The sequence below is a fragment of the Trachypithecus francoisi genome, unplaced genomic scaffold, assembly GCF_009764315.1.
Source record: "Trachypithecus francoisi isolate TF-2019V2 unplaced genomic scaffold, Tfra_2.0 Lachesis_group13, whole genome shotgun sequence".
In the NCBI taxonomy this organism is placed as follows: domain Eukaryota; kingdom Metazoa; phylum Chordata; class Mammalia; order Primates; family Cercopithecidae; genus Trachypithecus; species Trachypithecus francoisi.
In genome coordinates this window covers 8,866,056-8,887,447 of record NW_022681458.1, presented here as the reverse complement: position 1 = coordinate 8,887,447, position 21,392 = coordinate 8,866,056, and the positions used below count along the sequence as shown (strand labels likewise).

At 41.1% G+C, this 21,392-nt stretch overlaps 1 protein-coding gene across 4 annotated transcripts in view; it reads left to right on the top strand.

Annotated features, from left to right (window-relative positions):
- The window catches only part of DIS3L2 (DIS3 like 3'-5' exoribonuclease 2), a 373,789-nt gene that overhangs the window by 68,321 nt on the left and 284,076 nt on the right, over positions 1-21,392 (top strand). For all 4 annotated transcript variants that reach the window (XM_033229839.1, XM_033229837.1, XM_033229838.1 and 1 more), the window contains exons 4-5: positions 6,172-6,225; positions 12,147-12,248. In XM_033229839.1, the coding sequence (XP_033085730.1) occupies positions 6,172-6,225; positions 12,147-12,248 (156 nt within the window). The remainder of the gene's footprint in view (positions 1-6,171; positions 6,226-12,146; positions 12,249-21,392) is intronic.

The window sequence follows — 21,392 nt, the reverse complement described above, 5'->3', positions numbered from 1 at the left end:
AGGTCACCGTGTGAAATATACAACACTGTAAATAAGATTTTCATAGGCAAAGAAACAGAGTCCATCTGCTGCTTGATATAAACTTTATGTGTGCAGGCCTTGCTGGGTAAGGTAAAAGGCCAGACAAGAAAGGATGTTTTAATGCTGATGGAGAAAATTAAGTGTATTAGAGATACTTGGAAACTTTTGTTAACTTTTGTATTCAAATTCATCTCTTTTGACCTCTTTTTTTTCCTCCCCATCCAGAGAAGAAACTTTTATCGAGGGATAGCAGGGGGATTTAAAAACATAGGAGTAGAGTGTTTTTATTTTGTTTTCAATACTTTAACCAATACTTTGACATTTCATTCGTATTTTTTCGTATGTGAGAAGAGGAGACCACAGTCTCCTCTTTCCAGTGTTTGAAGCGACCACATGATCATGTACGTGTAGTTTTGAAGTTTAAAAAAAATAAATTCTCACATCAAAAAATGTATTTCATTTCTCTCTTCATAGGTGGAGTACTGAGAGGTCATTATAGGAGATGTTGGGAGAGATTAGGGGATAGACAAGCCTGGAAGGGGCTCCAGTTTAGGGTGATGATCAAGGTGACGTGGGTATGAAGATGGTAGAATTGGCTGTTTCAGATCCCAAAAGATGCTTTGGCTAAAGGAAGTTCAGGCTAAGCCCCTAGAGCTGCCTTAGTTATGATGTCGGAGTTCCTTTTAGAATAGAATATTGGTGTGAAGTTGTTATTGGCTCTCTAAAAAAATCCTAGTCCAGGAAGATAGAGGACAGGATGAACTAGTTTCTAGGACAAACAAACAAACATTTGTTTGTTTGTTAGTTTGGTTGTTAGTTTCTTAAGAAACAAACAACCATTTGTTAAGAGTGAAATCAGGCGGGGTGTGGTGGCTCACGCTTGTAATCCCAGCACTTTGGAAGGCTGAGGTGGGAAGATTGCTTGAGGCCAAAAGTTTAAGACCAGCCTGGGCAACATAGTGAGCCTTCATCTGTACAAAGTAAAAATCAGCCAGGCCTGGTGATGTGCACCTGTATTCCTAGCTACTGGGGAGGCTGAGGCAGGAGGATCACTTGAGCCCTGGAGTTGGAGGCTGTGGTAAGTCATGATCATGCCATTGTGCTCCAGCCGGGGCAACAGAGTGAGACCCTGTCTCTCTCTCTCTCTCTCTTTTTTTTTTTTTAAAAGAGTAAAGTCAGCTGGAGAATACTTGGGGATGAATTAAAGATGAGGGGAATAGATGTGATGTTTAGCGGAATGCCCAGTCACTTAGAAGGGAGAGATGATATTCATAACATTAATACTGGGGATGATGAAAGAACTTTCAGCTCTGCAGGCATTAATTATTTAGTGCAACAAATGTTTCTTGACTTCTTACTCAGTGCCAAGCATATACCAGTGAGCAAGTTAGGCAAGTCACTGGGGAGGTAGGGAAAAACAACTAAAGAAAAAGAGAAGAAATTATAGACTGATCATTGCTAATAAGGAAATGGGAAAGGTGAGAGAGAATAATTATAGAGAGAACCTCTTTAGTAGAGTTGTTAGGGAAAGCCTCTGTGAGATGATCTGTGGGTTGTTTGAGATGAGAATGAAACAGCCAATTGAAGAATTAGGAGAAGAACGTAGGTGGAGAGCTCAGCTAGTAGAACAGCAGCAAGCAGAGGAAGGCTTGGTGGTTCTGAGAAATGAGAAGGAAGCCTGTTGGAACATTGGGAGCAAAGGGAGTTATATGATGGGACAAGTGGAGAGTTAGGCATCAGCCAAGTCATGTAGGGTCTCTAGGCTGTGCTGGAGAATTGGATTTTGTTTAAAGAGCAGCAGGAAGTCACTGAAGGCTGTTAAGCAGGAGAAGAAAATAATCTCTTTCATGCCTTGAACATATCTCTCTGGGAATTGTGAGATGAATAGACTAGAGTGGAAGCTGAGAGGCCACTCAGGAAGCTATCAAAGTAAACCAGGTCAGAAAACATGGAGATGGGAACAAGAAGGTGGCAGTGAAGATGGAGAGGAGTGGATGGATGGATGTGGGGCTAGAACTGATATGACATGCTGGTGGGTGAGATATGGAAGGTGAGGCAGAGGGAGGCATCCCTGATGCTTGCTGAGTTTTCGAATTGAGCAGCTGGCTGGATGGTGTTGCCGTTAACCAAGACGGAGAAAAGCAAGGGTTGGAATGAGTTTTTGGGTAAGAGGGACAGCTGGCATATATGAGTGAAGAGGCCCTGGTGGTGAGTGTGGCAGACAGAGAGAGAGGCTGTTCACAGTAGTGGAGAGCATGGACTCTGGAGCCAGACTGTCTGACCTTGAATGTGATGTGAAAGCGGGCAATTTTTTTAACCTCTCAGTGCCTCAGTTTCCTCCTCTGTAAAAACAAGGATAATAGTATCTACCTCATAGGGTTGTTGTGAGGGTTAAATTAGCTGATGGATATAAAGCTCTTCAAAGAGTGTGTGGCACGTCATATACCTGCATTAGTGGCATTTGAGTTTTGTTTTTATTACTATAAGAGGAGTGTCTGTTATTCAGGTTAGGTGGTTGCTGTCATTTGGAGAACCCTGTCCAAAGCTGTTAGATCTTACGATTTTTCAAGAATATCTGGAACTATGTATTTTATATGTGTGAAATTCCTCAGTTTTAAGGACTCTCAAACAAGCCAAATACAGTGTTTGTGATTGCCAGTTAGACTGATTTAGCCCAGTTGTGTGGTGCTTTTCTGTGGTACTGTTTAGCTCCTTGGGTACAGGAAGGGAGAAAGCAGATAGCTGGGGTTAGTTGAGAGTAGAGAATCAAGGGTAAAATCTTCAAGGTCTTTTGCTGGTTGAGTATCAGAGTAAGAAGTTTGTTTAGGATTTGCAAGGTTAAGTGATAATGACAGGCCATGGCAATTAGGTTGCTAGAGAAGGGAGTAAACAGTGGGAGGACAATGAATGGTGACACGTGTGGTCACAGCTTTGGGTTGGAGATCTTAGTGAAAATGAAGAGTTGTTGAAATGGGGTTTTTACCATAAGTAGACAGAAGACTGCCGTTGGAAAGTGCGATATTTGAATTTTTTTTTTTTTGAAGTGGTGTCAGTAGTAGTGCTTACAGGATCCAGGCTGCGAACATGGGAGAGAGTAGATGGGGTAGGAGAGCAAATGGTAGTTAGAATGACAGGCTGGGGTTGCTTGGTCTTCAACATGGTTGTGAAGTCCCAAAAATATATATGGGAGTAAGGATAGAGAGGAAGGCAGTGAGCTGCTAGTCAAAATGTTAGTGAATTGGAGCTTTGACCCACCTGTAAGTTTGAGAATGACAACACCAAGGAGGTGCTAATGATATGAACTTCAAAGGATCTGGGATTTTTAAAAGAGATTGGAGGAAAAAATACTTTTAAAGCCATGATGGGGAAGCAAAGAGCCCTTCCTCACCTGGTCTCTGAGATACATGGGTTATGAGAGAGAAAATAGACACCCTTTGAGAGCACTCAGGGAAGCAATAACATCAGGGAACAGCCAGGTTTCGATTAAGGGGAAGAATCAGGAGCATCCAGAGAAGAGATGGAGGCTATGGGATTCTCACTGATCAAGTTCCAGGCCTAGGGAAGTGCTTTAGGAAGAAGATGGGAGATGGGCAATTGGGTCAGATTAGGGGATGGCTATAGAAATGAAAGCCGGCTGGGCACGGTGGCTATAATCCCAGCACTTTGGGAGGCCAAGGTGGGCAGATCATGAGGTCAGGAGATCGAGACCATCCTGACTAACATGGTGAAACCCCGTCTCTACTAAAAATACAAAAAATTAGCCGGGCGTGGTGGCGGGCGCCTGTAGTCCCAGCTACTTGGGAGGCTGAGGCAGGAGAATGGTGTGAACCCGGGAGGCGGAGCTTGCAGTGAGCTGAGATCCCGCCACTGCACTCCAGCCTAGGAGACAGCAAGACTCCGTCTCAAAAAAAAAGAAGTGAAAGCCTTGGACTTTTGTAGGTGAGTAAGACAAGACATCTGTGGGAAGTATCCTTTAGTTAAAAGACCATTTGTTTTTGACAGACTTTACTGTCAGCTGCTTCTCTCAGGCTATAGGAACAACTCTGGTCTGCTGCAGAGCTCTGGGGAGTTTCTGCTTTCTTAGTGTGATCTGCATTCTCTCAAGGGCTGTGTTTCTGAGGTCTAGTTCTTCAGAGTTATGCTTCAGTCAAATTTATAAATGCTATTGTGGAACAAGGTTTCTCTTCTTCCTTGTGTCCTTTTGTATATATTGGGAAGTTTGGGATAGAGAATCAAGGGTAAAATCTTCAAGGTCTTTTTAATACCTTTTCTTTTAAATAGAGCCTGGATGCAAGCTTGAGCAACCTGTGTCTTTTCCCTGGGCCCAGCCTAACCTGTCTGAGTGCCCTGCAATTAAAGACATTTTCAAAGCTAGAGGCAATCTCATCTCCGTACTTCTTCATTTGCTAACCATTCACTGAGCTACAAGGGATGATAGAAGAATAGGAATTGAAAAAAAAACTTAGGCCAGAGAAAAGCATCTGGAATCAGAAAATGAAATTGTTTAACATTTAATTTCAATGAACTGACTTTCGTTTGTTTGGAGTCTCTTCCCCTCACGAGACTGTCAGCTCTGTGACGGTAGAGACTGTCTGTTGTTAGTCTCCCTTTTACCCCATCACTTGACATGGTGCCTGCCATGCTTTTCGTTAGGAAATATTTGTTGAGTGAGTGGATGAATATTTAGGATAAGTGTACGTTTTTTCCCTCCTTCCCTCAACAAGAAACAGCTGTCTAGAAGTGGATTTACTGTGACACTCTTAACAAGGGACTGGCCTTGGGGAGCTTTGCCAACCTTATCTCCTGGTCCCTCTCTCTTCTGTGCTAGGCAGAGTTATTGCACAATGGAGAAGAGTTAGTGAGTGCCCTCTTAACCACTTTTGCTAACACAGTGTCCTCTACTATACTTCTCATCCGATTTATTTGCAAATTTTGCTCTTCTGTAAAGGACTAGGTCAGACACCATCTCTGAAGCCTCTTCTGGTACCCTCGCTATGAAAGTAAGCTGTACCTCTGGTTTATGTTTTCATTTAAAGTGGGGACTGAGCTTAATCATTATCTTCCCCATCAGTGTGTCTCAGGGTCTTGAATATAGTCAGTACTCAATAATTAATTGTTGAATTAAGGACTGAATGATCATTTGTAGTAGTCTATTTGAGTGTTCATGATATTGTAAACTGTGGCATGGACATTTGTAATTTAAACATGGTATACAGCACAGAAGGAAATTATTTTCTGCTTTATTTTATGCCCTTGCCTGTTTTGTTAATTATGTACCTTTGAGTCTTTAAACGTTTTAGGGGGAAATGTTATTTAAAACACTTTCTCGAGATATCCTTTGAGTTTGGCTGTTAGAAAAATAACTGCTTCCATCCATGTGTTCCAGTGACCCGAGACTACAGCTGGAACCTGGGGAGCGTTACAGCTTCCTGCAAGAGCCTGAAATACTGAACTGCTATTGAAGAGGCCCCCACCTGCACCCCTGTGTGTAAATAGAAGCAGACCCTGATTTGGTGCTGAAATAACATGAAGTTGAAGGCAGACTGGGTGGCCTGGCTGTTGGAGCCAGGATTCCAGTTTGCATTAAGAGCTGGTTATGACCATTTTGAATTATTGACTCATTCAGCTCTGCAGAGGGGCCAGAGTAAAAAATAATGCATCCAGTTTCTTAAGGCTCAGTATCTAGGTTGGAAATCAACCTGTATCACTTTGAAAATTGTCATAGAAACAAGCAATTGTGGAAAGGTCTTGGAACTGGGAGAAAAGAAAAAAGGCCTTTATATAGTGAGGCACAATCCACAGGTAATCTGATTTGTAAAGTCGAGGTTTAAATTTGAAGACTAGCATATAGGGGCACCTAAAAGTCTAATAGTTGCCACTTTCCCACTCTATGCCAGGCTCTCTTATTCCTCACCTTTGCTTGTTCACACCAAGGTGCCAGTCTAAGCTTTCTGTTTTTGATGGAACCCTCTATTTCAGATATCAACATAAATTGTGTTTCCTGCATTTAATGAACAGTTCTTATACATCTAACTTGTTTTCTCAATTGAACTGTTTAATTTTAAAACTTTTTATTGGAGAATAACATACATATGGAAAAATCATAAATATATAGCTAGATTTTCACAAGCTTTATTTTTTGTTTTAAAGGGTGTATTGAGAATTAATCCAAAGAAGTTTCATGAAGCCTTCATTCCTTCCCCGGTAAGTTCAATAAATTTATAATAAACTTAATGTCACATTTAATTTTTTAGATGTGCTCTGAAACTGAAATCATGTATTCTAACTAAAAAGCAGAGTAGTGAAGCAGAATTGAGGATGGGCAAAGATTTGCTTCAAATTTAAATAAACAACATTTTCTTTTGGTTAACAACCCCTTCTGCCAGTCTTAAAATCGCATGCCAAATGAAAGGGATGGCATTTGTTACAAGGCTGCAAAGAGCAGCTGGACCCAGGCAGACTACCCACCAGTTCGTGTAATTGAACGCCCTTGGTTTATGGCTTAAAAGGATTTATGATTTTTTCCACTGATTTAAGTTAATCTTTCCTAAACAAATATGCTATCTACTTTGGATCTATTGCATGAGCTAATCTGAACATTTGTCCAAAAATAATGTGTAATGCTTTTTTTTGCGGGGGGTCAGAGTTTCTCACTTCACTTTCGTGCAGGTGATAGAGCTTCATACAAGGCTCTTTACCGTTGGGTCCTTTAGATCCTTTCTTACATTTATGACTCATTTTAAGAGGCTCTTTCCACTTAAATCAAGTTCACACTAACATATAGTTAGCAGCAGTTCTATAGAGAAGGTTTGATTGAGCAAAGCTAGGAGAGCAATATTCTTAAATTCCTGACCTGACTTTTCCAGGATACCATAAATAGAATAGCTATAGAATCGTAGACTTTTCACAGTGAAAGAGACCAAACTTATGCTTATAGATGACGAAATGGAATACATATATTTTAATTAACATTTTATTATTTTAAATGACAGTAAGTTTAGTGAGAATATAGTTTCAGTCATGTACTTTATAAATGTTGTTATTACAGATTGAGCACCCCTTATTTGAAACACTTGGGACCAGAAGTATTTTGGATTTAGAATTTTTTTTTTAATTTTGGAATATTTACATTACATACTTACACTGAAATCCAAAATGCTCCAGTGAGCATTTTCTTTGAGTGTCAGGTCAGTGCCCAAAAGTTTTATATTTTGGAACATTTCAGATTTTATATGCTCAAGTGATATTATTGTTATTGTTACAATAACCTTATGACCTACTGTCAAGCTCAGTTTAGTCCTTTTCCCCTGCCTTTGAAATCCAGGGACTCACATTGCATCCAAGTTCAAGTCTTACCCATTGAATCAGATAAAAGGTATCACTGGCATTCACATTACTCTTTCTCAGTCATATTCTGTTCCCGTGAGAGAAAATGGCATATGTCTTGACCCTGGAACTTGAGTTGTAAAATTGGGTTGTAGAATTGAGGGTCAGCTTTGAGGTGGTAACTTGGCTGCAAGAGCAGTTCTCGCATATACTGGAAGTGCAGTTTACATATGTATTAGTTTCCAGAGTTTGCTCATAAGGTTAAATTTACATCCAGGAATCATAAAAACTACCCATGAAAATCTCTTAGGAAGGTGCTATGTTGGAGGCGGATAAACCATCTCTCAGTATGCCCTGCATAACTAATGTTTTTTTCCCATAAAGAAAGCGTAACTGTTTCTTCAAGAATATACCAGTTGAAGGAACTTGATTGTATTAGGAGCCCTCATGTATGAAAGACACAGATTTTTAAGCATGAAAATATCACTCGATGTAGTTAGTTCATCTTAAGAGGCAGCTGGGAACTGGGTAGACTTAGACCTCTTGTCTCTTGTGCATGCTTAAGTTTGCTCTTATTGATGGCAATGATAAGGGGAACTACAGCATTCTGAAAATTTTGCTGCTCCCTCTCTTGCCTAAATACACGGTATAGGATTTCCCTAAGTTAAATCCCTATTGGGCTGGCTCCTAGCAAGTGTGGGACCTAGGACAGAAGTAGAAAAGAAGGCACACATACCTTAAATCAAATATTGATAAGTTAGACCTCACATCCACCATCAAGTAAAATATATTATTCTATATATTCCTTGCCAAATACACCTTCATATACCTGAGTTCAAATGTAGAATTCTCAGATTTCTTGCAGCTCCATGCTGAAGCATGGCTCCACCTCTAGCTTGCCCCTCTTCCCTTCTCAGTGCTAGCTGCCTGTCCCCTTGTGACTCCCTTGCATTCAGTTGAGGGCCTTTTCATGCACAAACGTGGGCATCCTGTCCCACATATCTAAGCTATGTCCATACCCATTAGAAATACCTGTCCTTTAGCCAGCTGCCATGTTGAGGGGGTGCCTCTGGTGATGGGGGAGTGCCTGTATATGTCCTGGAGGTAGGCTTGGGGCTGCTTATTTTAGGGAAGCACATCCATTTGGCCCTGTGAACTCCTTGTCTGATGGGGAGGGGTGTGGCTGGAGCAGGGCCAGAGCAGAGTTGCTATGGTTCCTGCAAGCTAAATTCATGTAATTTACATCTGCAAGTGATGTATCTCCATGGTTTAACCTGGCTTTAAAGAAAGCTAAGAAGCAAAAGCAAAAGGTGCTGATGTTTTAAAAGCTCATAGTTGCTCTCCTACTTAAAATTGTATTCTTGCCATGTCATATTTAGAAATTTTTAGACAGTTGAGATATTAGGATTGGCTTATTTCTATGCTTCTTTTATTCGGCTCCTGCTTGACTAGTAATAGTGTCTCAGAGAGAGAAAAACAATTCACCTCTAGGTAATTAAGAATAGATCATAAGAGCTGCCAATCAAGGCCCATTGCAAGTGATTGTAGACACTCTGGTTTTGGACATGGGAACAGTCCTACAGTCTTGCTTTGTGGGTTTCAGTTTTCAAAAGCATTATAGAAAGCAATTGAAGAGGGCAATAATAGAGGCAACAGATTACTCATATATAAAGCCTGCAGCCAACTGTGGTCTAGATTTCTGAGTATACATAGCTCATATCCATGTCAAATGTGAATTTGTATTAACTGGAAACTTGACTTAGGTTCATTATAACTTCTACTGATAGAAAGTTGATTTTCGGCCGGGCGCGGTGGCTCAAGCCTGTAATCCCAGCACTTTGGGAGGCCGAGACGGGCGGATCACGAGGTCAGGAGATCGAGACCATCCTGGCTAACACCGTGAAACCCCGTCTCTACTAAAAAATACAAAAAAACTAGCCGGGCGACGTGGCGGGCGCCTGTAGTCCCAGCTACTCGGGAGGCTGAGGCAGGAGAATGGCCTAAACCCAGGAGGCGGAGCTTGCAGTGAGCTGAGATCCGGCCACTGCACTCCAGCCTGGGTGGCAGAGCGAGACTCCGTCTCAAAAAAAAAAAAAAAAGAAAGTTGATTTTCATTTTATGACAAATATAAAATATATGGGATGAAAAATGCCCACAGATAGACTGGGAAGTAGAATGTCAGAACCAGGGCCTAACTGTTACTGGCTTAAGCTAGGAGCATAAAGGCAGGAATGAATATGACAGAAGATGAGGCTTTTGCTCTGACAGTAGGACATACAGTGGCTTCCTCATTTGTAAAATGAGGGAATGGACTAAATGTCGAATGTTCCTCACATTCTAAAGTTTTTAGAGAGACAAAAATAGAGATTTGAGTAAATTATTTAGGTTTGCTCTTACTGACTCTAAAAGTGGTTGTGAATTTACACAATATCATTTGCTATACTAAAATATCTCCCTGGGTCAACAGTGAATTAATCATCAGGTATAAAATAATACTTTGTTCTGGGGGAACTTGACTTAGGTTCATTATAATTTCTACTGACAGAAAGTTGGTTTTCAATTCATGACACATCTAAACTATACGAGATGAGTAACTTACGTGTACTTGCTAGTTTTGTGAGGTTCTCAATAAAAATGAAATACAGAATGTGAGTAAAGTCATGTGACTTTCAAGCAAACCAAGATAAAATGATATTATTGACATGCCTTTTATCCTATTTGGGGATAGGATAAAGAGGAGAAAATTGATCAGATGGAAAAACCTGTCATTTTTAAAAAGCACAGTTTCTATTCTGAATTATGTAAATCTAAGAAGCTGTCTAACTTTTTAATGCATCTTGTCATAGGAGGCACCCTTTGTACAGCGATGGAATTTATTTTTGGTCCAAAGGGAACTGTTTCATCAATGAAGGATGCTGTGACCATCGTGGCATACTTGTGTTGTCTTCCTTCCTACAGTCCCCTAAGTCTTTAGTCTGACTACCCATGCCCTCCTCCCAGTTCCTTTATTTTTCCTCCAGGGATGTTCAGTATCTATTTTTCTTTCTTTTTTTTTCTATTACCTATTATTCTTTCTGATGGGTAGAACAAGACTTCTGGCATTCAAACAAAAGAGCTGAAATATTTGGCCTTAAAAAGTGGTTAAAAGAGATGACTCGAACTTTTAATATTGAGCAGTTCCCAAGTTTAGTATCTTTAAAATAAGAGATTCAGCGACAGTCGATCAGTCTTCTGAATGAATCAAGGAAGAGCTGAGTAGTGATGCAGTAGCTATAGATTTTTGTGTTGTCTGAGGTTCAGCTCAGCCCTGCTTTCCTTAGTTTCCTGGGATTGTAAGGTGATGGTACTATCATCCCATCAATCTGAAATCTCTGTGCTGCCAAAGGGTGGTTGTAGCTGCTTATAATAGAGGCATTTCATTGCATATGTTTGACGCATGAGTACGGGTTAGGGTGACCTCCAAACAGCCCACTTTTCATTCCAAGGAGGTCTGAGAGATCCTATTGCTTTTTGAATTGCAAAAGGCAGCAATAGATGGTGATGTGCCATATTTCAGTTGTTCACTCTGTTTACTGGCTGTCTCTTCCAGATCTCTCTGAGAAGCTTGTCAAGAGGTCAACTACAGTCATGTTTTGTGGCTAACACAGTAGCTTTTCCTCGGGGGCTAGGGTGGGGTCAGTTTTGGCAGAGTGTGCAGGCCACAGCTGTCAGCCCATAGCGAAACTGGAAATTGAGCAGAAAAACTGTTCTAGAAGATCTCTAATGGTTTGTAAGTGGAAACTGTAAAAAATGCTGAGTGACTAAAATCTGCCCCCCCCACCTTTTTGATTTGGTGATTTTGGGATATTAATTTTAACTTTAACTAAAGTTTCATAGTAATCACCTTCAGTCCATTGAGTGTTATGTTAAATCTTATCTATGTCAGGTGTCCCTATTAGAAAAATTTGAGTGATGGTTTTCCATCTCCTTTTTGCTGTCATCTCCTGTAAGAAAAAGTATGTTACTTCTTTCTTATTCTCTGAAAAAGAGCACATCGTATAAACTTGTAGAGAATAGAAGGATAAGAGTGCATGTTTGTTGGTGAAACATTTTGAAAATATTTCCTTTTCTCAGGAACCCTGACTGCTGCAGAAGGCTTGCATTTCCTTAGCTATTTTGTTTATTTAAAATTACAAAGTAATTTGGATTACTAAGAAGACTCTGGCACCTATTTAAGCCAAGAAGTTGACACTTGGGGAGTTCACTGGGGAGCCACATTATTTAAAGTGGTTTGTTTCTGAGTGAGTGAGTGAGGATGAAAGTGTCTGTACCTTGTGTTCATTGTCTGGAGTTCACAGTGGTCCTAAGTCGGCAAAGTCGGTAGAGTGTGAAGATCATGTGATGACTCTCATATTACATCTCTTTCTTTCTCTTCTTTGCCCTCTGCTTAGGTCTCCATAAAAACAACCACAACTTACTCTCTCTGCCACTTTCTTGGGGGGCATTATGAATTTGCTGGTTTCCTCCTAGAGAGCCCAAATCTTAGAACCATTGCTGCTTCTGCCCTCAGTTTGTTTTCTTGCGGGAGATTATATGTTGTTCCTCTTCTGTTCTCTTGCATACCTTCTATTTTTATACTTCCTTGGTATGTTAAAAATTCATTTAGTATTAAAAAGGTATCAACATGCCTTATTTAATACAAAAAAGGATAACCTAAGAATAACTTGCTGTTTTCTATTTCAGTTTTGAAAGAATGCAATCTGTTTTTTGCTTTATGTATTTTTAAGCTCACTATTGTTTTATTTCTTTTTCCAACCTAGGATGGTGATCGAGACATTTTTATTGATGGGGTTGTTGCTCGTAATAGAGCCTTAAATGGGGATCTGGTGGTCGTGAAACTACTTCCCGAGGAGCAGTGGAAGGTGAGTTAAATTTTCCCTTTCTAATTATAGATTTCTTAGGACCTTTCACATTCCATGGTGCACCAACAAGGCATCATAAACTGGAGGAGTCACAGACCCCTCAGGCGCTGTGGTAAGACTGGGTGTAATCTACCACAATGCTACTGAATGCTTGGAACTTAGAAGCATCTGCTGGGCAGATTGTGAATCATCTGAGTTGTTCTCCCTGCTCCCTCTCTAGTGATCCATCCTCCCTGTCACATGCCTTGCACTGGTTTTTGGTATTCTTTTGAATACATACTGAGGGCCCATTCAAACTTGGTATGTATTATTTTCCTACATCCTATGCGGGGAGAACTAGAAAGACAAAGCCATGGAGACAGTGGCAGTCCCCACGCATTTCTGCTGCCTCCAGTGGAAAACCCAGGCAATACATATGGAGTTCTGTTGGCCCAGTTTGGTGATTGGGTGCCTTGGCAGATAAAAATACTTTGTCTGTGTTTTTATGAATCAGGGATTTAGTGGCAGAAGAAAATGTTTTTAATATGAGAATATTTTGGGTTTCAGTCTCCATCTGTGTCTATTAATTGGAAAGGAAGATATGGTTTTAGTTTTGGTGGCTGTTTTAAATAAAAGTAAGGATCAGACATTGGAATGATTTGTGGTGACAATATCTTTGAATTGTCATGTAGGATTGGAGACTTGTATATCTAAGTCTGAATTTGTCTTCATATCATTTGTTTTATTTGGCTACATTCATTGGTACTCAAGAATTTGGTGTTCTTCAGTAAGATGTGTTATAGAGTAGTGATTAAAAGTATGGGCTTTTAGGCTAGGCTACTTAGATTTGAATCTCATCTCTGCCATTCATCTCTATAACTTTGAGTGAATTGTACAACCTTTGTGCTTCAAAGGTCTCATCTGTAAAATGGGAATAATCATGGTACCTACTTCATAGGTTTGTCATAAGAATTAAATGAGAATAAATGTAAAAATTTTAGAATAGTGCCTAAAAATCTTAGAATGGCAGGAACTCAAGAAATGTTCTTATTAGCTTTTCCAGAAAAGATGTGATGTGCGCCACTGCACTCTAGCCTGGGTGATGGAGCTAGACTCTGTCTCCAAAAAAAAAAAAAAAAAAAAAAAAAAAAAAAGATGTGATGTGAGGAGCACCATTTTATCTCAGAGCTTTGTTGAGGAATACATTATTTTTAATCTGATACAGCTAAAGTAATTGAATTATAGCTATATGCCAGGTATTCACAGGGTGTAGGGAATTCAGTCATGATTAGGACTGACATAGTTCTTGCCCTCATGGAGCTTATAGTTTAATGGGGACTGCAGGTAGGAAAAGACAGATACTGATCACACTTATACAAATTTAAGTGTAATTTTAATTAATGCTGTGAAGTGCAGGTTTTTTTTTCTTTCTTTTTTTAAAATTATACTCAAGTTCTGAGATACACATGCAGAATGAGCAGGTTTGTTACGTAGGTATACATGTGCCATGATGGTTTGATGCACCCATTAACCCATCATCTACATTAGGTATTTCTCCTAATGCTATCCCTCCCCTTGCCCCTATCCCCCGACAGGCCCCCCTGTGTGAGATGTTCCCCTCCCTGTGCTCATATGTTCTCATTGTTCGACTCCCACTTATGAGTGAGAACATGTGGTGTTTGGTTTTCTGTTCCTGTGTTAGTTTGATGAGAATGATGGTTTCCAGCTTCATCCATGTCCCTGCAAAGGACATGAACTCGTTCTTTTTTATGGCTGCATAGTATTCCATGTGTATATGTGCCACATTTTCTTTATCCAGCCTAACATTGATAGGCATTTGGGTTGGTTCCAAGTCTTTGCTATTATGAATAGTGCTGCAATAAGCATATGTGTGCATGTGTCTTTATAGTGCAATGATTTATAATCCTTTAGGTATATACCCAGTAGTGGGATTGCTGGGTCAAATGGTATTTCTAGTTCTAGATCCTTGAGGAATCACCACACTGTCTTCCACAATGGTTGAACTAATTTATACTCCCACCAACAGTGTAAAAGCATTTCTATTTCTCCGTATCCTCTCCAGTATCAGTCGTTTCCTGACTTTTTAGTGGTTGCCATTCTAACTGGCATGAGATGGTTGCATTTCTCTAATGACCAGTGGTGATGAGCTTTTTTTATATGTCTGTTGGCCACATAAATGTCTTCTTTTGAAAAGTATCTGTTCATATCCTTCGCCCACTTTTTGATGTTTTTTTTTTTCTTGTAAATTTAAATTCCTTGTAGAGTCTGGATATTAGCCCTTTGTCAGATGAGTAGATTGCAAAAATTTTCTCCCATTCTGTAGGTTGCCTGTTCACTTTGATGATAGTTCCTTTTGCTGTGCAGAAGCTCTTTAGTTTAATTAAATCCCATTTGTCAATTTTGGCTTTTGTTGCAATTGCTTTTCATGTTTTAGTCATAAAGTCTTTGCCCATACCTATGTCCTGAATGGTATTGCCTAGGTTTTCTTCTAGGATTTTTATGGGTTTAGATCTTACATATAAACCTTTAATTCATCTTGAGTTAATTTTTGTATAAGGTGTAAGGAAGGGGTCCAGTTTTAGTTTTCTACATATGGCTAGCCAGTTTTCCCAGCACCACTTATTAAATAGGGAATCCTTTTCCCATTGCTTGTTTTTCATGTCTCTGTCTCCTTCAGTTCTGCTCTGATCTTAGTTATTTCTTGTCTTCTGCTAACTTTTGAATTAGTTTGCGCTTGCTTCTCTAGTTCGTTTAATTGTGATGTTAGGGTGTCCATTTTAAATCTTTCGCGCTTTCTCCTGTGGGCATTTAGTGCTATAAATTTCCTTCTGAAGACTGCTTTAGTTGTATGCCAGAGATTCTGGTACATTGTGTCTTTGTTCTCATTGGTTTCAAAGAACTTATTTATTTTTGCCTTTATTTCATTATTTGCCCAGTAGTCATTCAGGAGCAGGTTGTTCAGTTTCCATGTAGTTGTGTGGTTTTGAGTGAGTTTCTTTTTTTTTTTTGAGACGGAGTCTCTCTCTGTTGCCCAAGCTGGAGTGCAGTGGTGCGATCTCAGCTCACTGCAAGCTCCGCCTCCCGGGTTCACGCCATTCTCCTGCCTCAGCCTCCTGAGTAGCTGGGACTACAGGCGCCTGCCTCCACGCCCGGCTAATTTTTTGTATTTTTAGTAGAGATGGGGTTTCACCGTGTTAGCCACGATGGTCTCCATATCCTGACCTCATGATCCGCCTACCTTGGACTCCCAAAGTGCTGGGATTACAGGCATGAGCCACAACGCCCGGCCTTGAGTGAGTTTCTTAATCCTGAATTCTAATTTGATTGCACTGTGGTCTGAGAGACTGCTTGTTAAGATTTCTGGTGTTTTGCGTTTGCTGAGGAGTGTTTTACTTCCAATTATGTGGTCAGTTTTAGAATAAGTGTGATGTGGTACTGAGAAGAATGTATATTCTTTTGATTTGGGGTGAAGAGTTCTGTAAATGTCTGTTAGGTCCTCTTGATCTGGAGCTGAGTTCAAGTCCTGAATATCCTTGTTAATTTTTTGTCTCATTGATCTGTCTATTATTGACAGTGGGGTGTTAAAGTCTCCCACTATTATTGTGTGGGAGTCTAAGTCTCTTTGTAGGTCTCTAAGAACTTGCTTTATGAATCTGGGTGCTCCTGTATTGGGTGCATATATATTTAGGATAGTTAGCTCTTCTTGTTGCATTAATCCCTTTATCATTATGTAATGCCCTTCTTTGTCTTTTTGATCTTTGTTGGTTTAAAGTCTGTTTTATCAGCGACTAGGATTGCAAGCCCTGCTTTTTTTTTGCTTTCCATTTGCTTGGTAAATATTCCTCCATCCCTTTTTTTTGAGCCTATGTATGTCTCTGCATGTGAGATGGGTCTCCTGAATACAGCACACCAATGGGTCTTGACTCTTTATCCAATTTACCAGTCTATGCCTTTTAATTGGGGGATTTAGCCTGTTTACATTTAAAGTTTAATATTGTTTTGTGTGAATTTGATCCTGTCATTATGATGCTAGCTGTTTATTTTTCCCATTAGTTGATGCAGTTTCTTCATAGTGTCAATGATCTTTACGTTTTGGTTTGGTTTTTTTGCAGTGGCTGGTACCAGTTTTTCCTTTGTATATTTAGTGCTTCTTTCAGGAGCTCTTGTAAGGCAAGCCTAGTGGTGACAAAATCCCTCAGGATTTGCTTGTCTGTAAAGGATTCTATTTCTTCTTCACTTATGAAGCTTAGTTTGGCTGGATATGAATTCTGGGTTGAAAATTCTTTTCTTGGCCGGGCATGGTGGCTCAAGCCTGTAATCCCAGCACTTTGGGAGGCCGAGACGGGCGGATCACGAGGTCAGGAGATCGAGACCATCCTGGCTAACATGGTGAAACCCCGACTCTACTAAAAACTACAAAAAACTAGCTGGGCGACGTGGCGGCACCTGTGGTCCCAGCTACCGGGGAGGCTGAGACAGGAGAGTGGCATAAACCCGGGAAGCGGAGCTTGCAATGAGCTGAGATCCGGCCACAGCACTCCAGCCTGGGTGACAGAGCGAGACTCCGTCTCAAAAAAAAAAAAAAAGAAAATTCTTTTCTTTAAGAGTGTTGAATATTGGCCCCCATTCTCCTCTGGCTTGTAGGGTTTCTGCAGAGAGATCCACTGTTCGTCTGACGGGCTTCCCTTTGTGGGTAACCGGACCTTTCTCTCTGGCTGCCCTTAATATTTTTCCTTCATTTCAACTTTTCCTTCATTTGTGACAATTATGTGTCTTCGGGTTGCCCTTCTCGAGAAGTATCTTTGTGGTGTTCTCTGTATTTCCCAAATTTGAATGTTGGCCTGTCTTGCTAGGTTGAGGAAGTTCTTCTGGATGGTATCCTGAAGTGTGTTTTCCAACTTGGTTCCATTCTCCCTGTCACTTTAAGGTACACCAATCAAACGTAGGTTTGGTCTTTTCATATAGTTCCATATTTCTTGGAGGCTTTGTTATTTCCTTTTCATTCTTTTTTCTCTAATCTTGTCGTCATGCTTTATTTTATTAAGTTGATCTTCAGTCTTTGATACCCTTTCTTCTACTTCATCAATTCATATCTTGATACTTGTATATGCTTCACGAAGTTCTCGTGCTGTGTTTTTTAGCTCCAGCAAGTCATTTATGTTCTTCTCTAAACTGGTTATTCTAGTGAGTAATTCCTCTAACCTTTTATCAAGGTTCTTAGCTTTCTTGCATTGAGTTAGTACATGCTCATTTAGCTCGGAGGAGTTTGTTATTACCTACTTTCTGAAGCCTACTTCTATCAGTTCGTCAAACATTCTCCGTCCAGTTTTGTTCTTTTGCTGGCAAGGAGTTGTGATCCTTTGGAGAGAAGAGGCATTCTGGTTTTTGGAATTTTCAGCCTTTTTGTGCTGGTTTTTCCTCATCTTTGTGGATTTATTTACCTTTGGTTTTTCCTGTTGGTGACCTTCGGATGGAGTTTTTGCATGGTGGTCCTTTTTGTTGATGTTGATCCTATTGCTTTCTGTTTGTTAGTTCTCCTTCTAACAGTCAGGCTCCTCTTCTGCAGGTCTACTGGAGTTTGCTGGAGGTCCACTCCAGACCCTGTTTGCTTGGGTATCACCAGTGGAGGCTGCAGAACAACAAAGTTTGCTGTCTCCTCCTTCCTCTGGAAGCTTCATCCCAGAGAGGCACCCACCAGATGCCAGCCGGAGCTCTCCTGTATGAGGTGTCTGTTGACCCCTGCTGGGAGGTGTCTCTCCATCAGGAGGCACAGGGGTCAGGGACCCACTTGAGTAGGCTGTCTGTCCCTTATCAGAGCTTGAGTGCTGTGCTGGGAGATCTGCTGCTCTCTTCAGAGCTGGCAAGCAGGAACGTTTAAGTCTGCTGAAGCTGCACCCACAGCTGACCCTTCCCCCAGGTGTTCTGTCCCAGGGAGGTGGGAGTTTTATCTATAAGCCCCTGACTGGGGCTGCTGCCTTTCTTTCAGAGATGCCCTGCCTAGAGAGGAGGACTCTAGAGAGGTAGTCTGGCTACAGGGGCTTTGCAGTACTGCAGTGGGCTCTGCCCAGCTCGAACTTACTGGTGGCTTTGTTTACACTGCAAGGGGAAAACTGCCTACTCAAGCCTCAGTAATGGTGGATGCCCCTCCCCCACCGAGCTTAAGTGTCCCAGGTCGACATCAGCCTGCTGTGCTGGCAGTGAGAATTTCAAGCCAGTGGATTTTAGCTTGTTGGGCTCCATGAGGGTGGAGTCTGCGGAGCTCCCTGGCTTCAGCCCCCTTTCCAGGGGAGTGAACGGTTCTCTCTTACTAGTGTTCCAGGTGTCACTGGGGTATGAAAAAAAAAAAAAAAAAAAACTGCAGCTAGCTTGCTGTCTGCCTAAACAACTGCCCAGTTTTGTGCTTGAAACCCAGGGCCCTTGTGGTATAGGCACCCAAGGGAATCTCCTGGTCTGAGGGTTGCAAAGACCGTGGGAAAAGCATAATATCTGGACTGGAGTGCACTGTTCCTCACAGCACAGTCCCTCATGGCTTCCCTTGGCTAGCGGAGGGAGTTCCCTGACTCCTTGTGCTTCCTGGGTGAGGTAACACCTTGCCCTGCTTTGGCTTGCCCTCTATGGGCTGCACCCACTGACTAACCAGTCCCAGTGAGAAGAACCGGGTGCCTCATTTGGAAATGCAGAAATTACCCACCTTCTGCATTGGTTTCACTGGGGGCTGCAGACAGAAACTGTTCCTATTTGGCCATCTTGTCTGGGAATCCTCTTTTTTCTTTTTGAATTATGGTGAACTTTCCTAGTTCACATCCACCTCCCAGCTTCATCCCCAGTTGCTGCCAATTGTTGATATGGTGTCCTCCCTGGATTCCTTGAAAGCATAGCTAAGGGCTGGCTTCAGAAGTTCTAGGTATATAGGTTGATTTAGGTCACTTCGTGTTTTCTTGAATCTAGCCTAGTGATGACCAGGTCCAAGAAGACAACAGAAGTGTATTAGGGCCAGGTCAAACCAAAGGAAACATTCCTAGAGGTCATTTGAGGGAGTAAAGAGGCAGCATGGTAATGAAGAAGAGCCAAAGAAAGAACAGAAAGATGGTGGCATCTTTTGACCTAAGACATGAGAATGGTAGAATAGGGAGAAGCAGAAGAATGGTTAGCAAGCTGGGTGGGTCTAGACCAGACCAGAGCAGGTATAGGTGCTGACTGGTTGAACATTAGGCATGGAAAGCTTACAGTAGAGCACTAGTAGAGCTCTACAAAAGTGGATGAGGTTGCTTAAAAGTGCAAGGCCAAGTTACCTGGCATCCTTTCTGCCTTTGGACGCAGGCAACAGATGGCCAAAATAAGGAAACATATGAATAAGTAAGTCTGTTGCATTGTTTTCCTTGGTTCTCACCCCCTTTATTGGTAAGACAGTCAGCACAGCCTTTCCTGTGCTGTTAGAAGTGCTCTTGCTTCAGGCAGGAAGTCTAAGAAGATGGGGTAGGTTGTTGACGAAAGCTTGGGGGTAGGTTGAGGGTTAAAGCGTTTGCTGTTGTTGAGGTCTGGAAGGAAAGGTTTGGGACTTGAGCTTTCTTGTTTCTGCCTTGGTGCCTTTTTTTCTTGGACAAAAATCTGTACCTCTTTTAAAACCCAATACAACAAAGTTGTGTTTTTCCCTAGAGGCCTAATTTTATAAATTTCTAGGTCATAAAATTAGCTTAGTGTTACCTATTTCTACAAACTCTTATCTGTTTAACTAGCTCCTACAGAGGGGCTGCTGGCTGCCTCTGAAGCTTTCAGAAAATTTGAAATGTAGAGGGTAGCCCTGGATTCCTTATTATTTTGTTTTTGTGGAGCTCCTGAGAGTCTTCACAGGGGCTGCCTGACAATTGCTTTTTGTATTAAAGTCAGCCCCATTAGGTATGTCTCTCAGGCCTCATTAGTTAGAATATTTCACAGCTTCTCATTCTGAAGTGGGGGAGTTCTGCTGGCCTTAGCCCACCTGTGATAGTTGTTGGTGACAGGGTCAAAGTAGGGAGAAGAGAATATTCAGAGTGTCATCAAGAATCCCTGACGTCTAGAATATAAACATCTCCAAACATACTGGCCAATTGTCTTATAGGTTTGTTAGTACAAAAGCATATTGTTATCAAAGGAATCTGTAGTCACTAGCGTGAGCCAATGTGGATTAATTGGATTATTCATCTTTGCTTCTTTCTGCTTGTTATGCTCACTCCTCTTGGGTATGTAAACTACAGGGCTTTTGGGGTTTTAGAAAAAACAACAGTTCTTTTCGTTGTAGTAGTAAATAGTCAATTTATTTCACAGCATGATTTTTGGCAAAATAGATAGCTGTATGAGCATCAAGCTGTGAGGCAATAATGAAAAATAATTTACTCTTATATAACTCTTTGAAGTTCAGATTCTTCGACATTTTTACTGTTTCTTTATACTTTTTATTACAGAAATCTGATGAAAGATAGTTGAGGGGCAAATGATAATTTCTTCCTTTGTCAATTGGGATATTAAGGTACTGTGAGAGTAAGTGACTGGTTTGAGGACTGAGAGTTTTTGGCAGAACCAGGGACAGAATCCAGATCTCTTGACTTTCAGCTTAATGTCCTTTTCCCCAGATTTTCAAAGTGGAGATCATGTCCCCAAATGGTTAGGAAGCATTGATCCTGACAATTCTGCCTGGAGCAGTTCAAGGTACCCAGTGGCTTCTCATCTGCCATTCATCCTGCCCTGTGCTAGATCCTAGAGATACAAAGTAGAATAGATCACAGGCTTTGCCCTTAAGGAGTTCATAGGCTGGTTGGGAAGAGAATGGAAACAATTATGGTACGGTTTGCAGGATGGAAACAGAAATACCACATTGTTATGGGAGAAACAAACTCTATTTGAAAGAATTGGGGAAGATTTCATAGAAGTTACATTAGAGTTAAGTTTTAAAGGATGGGAATAGAGAAAGAGAGAGGATTTGTTTTATTTCAAGGTGAGAATGATTTGGCAAGAGGGGATTATGAAAATTTCAGGTTTCAGGGAGACATGTATGGATCAAAGCTTTCTCTTCCTGCTATACTATTGGCTGAGTACGGCAGCCTCTCTACTAACTCTCCCAGACACTGGAAGAAGCAGGGGGCTCCTAACTCCTCTGAGGATACTGCC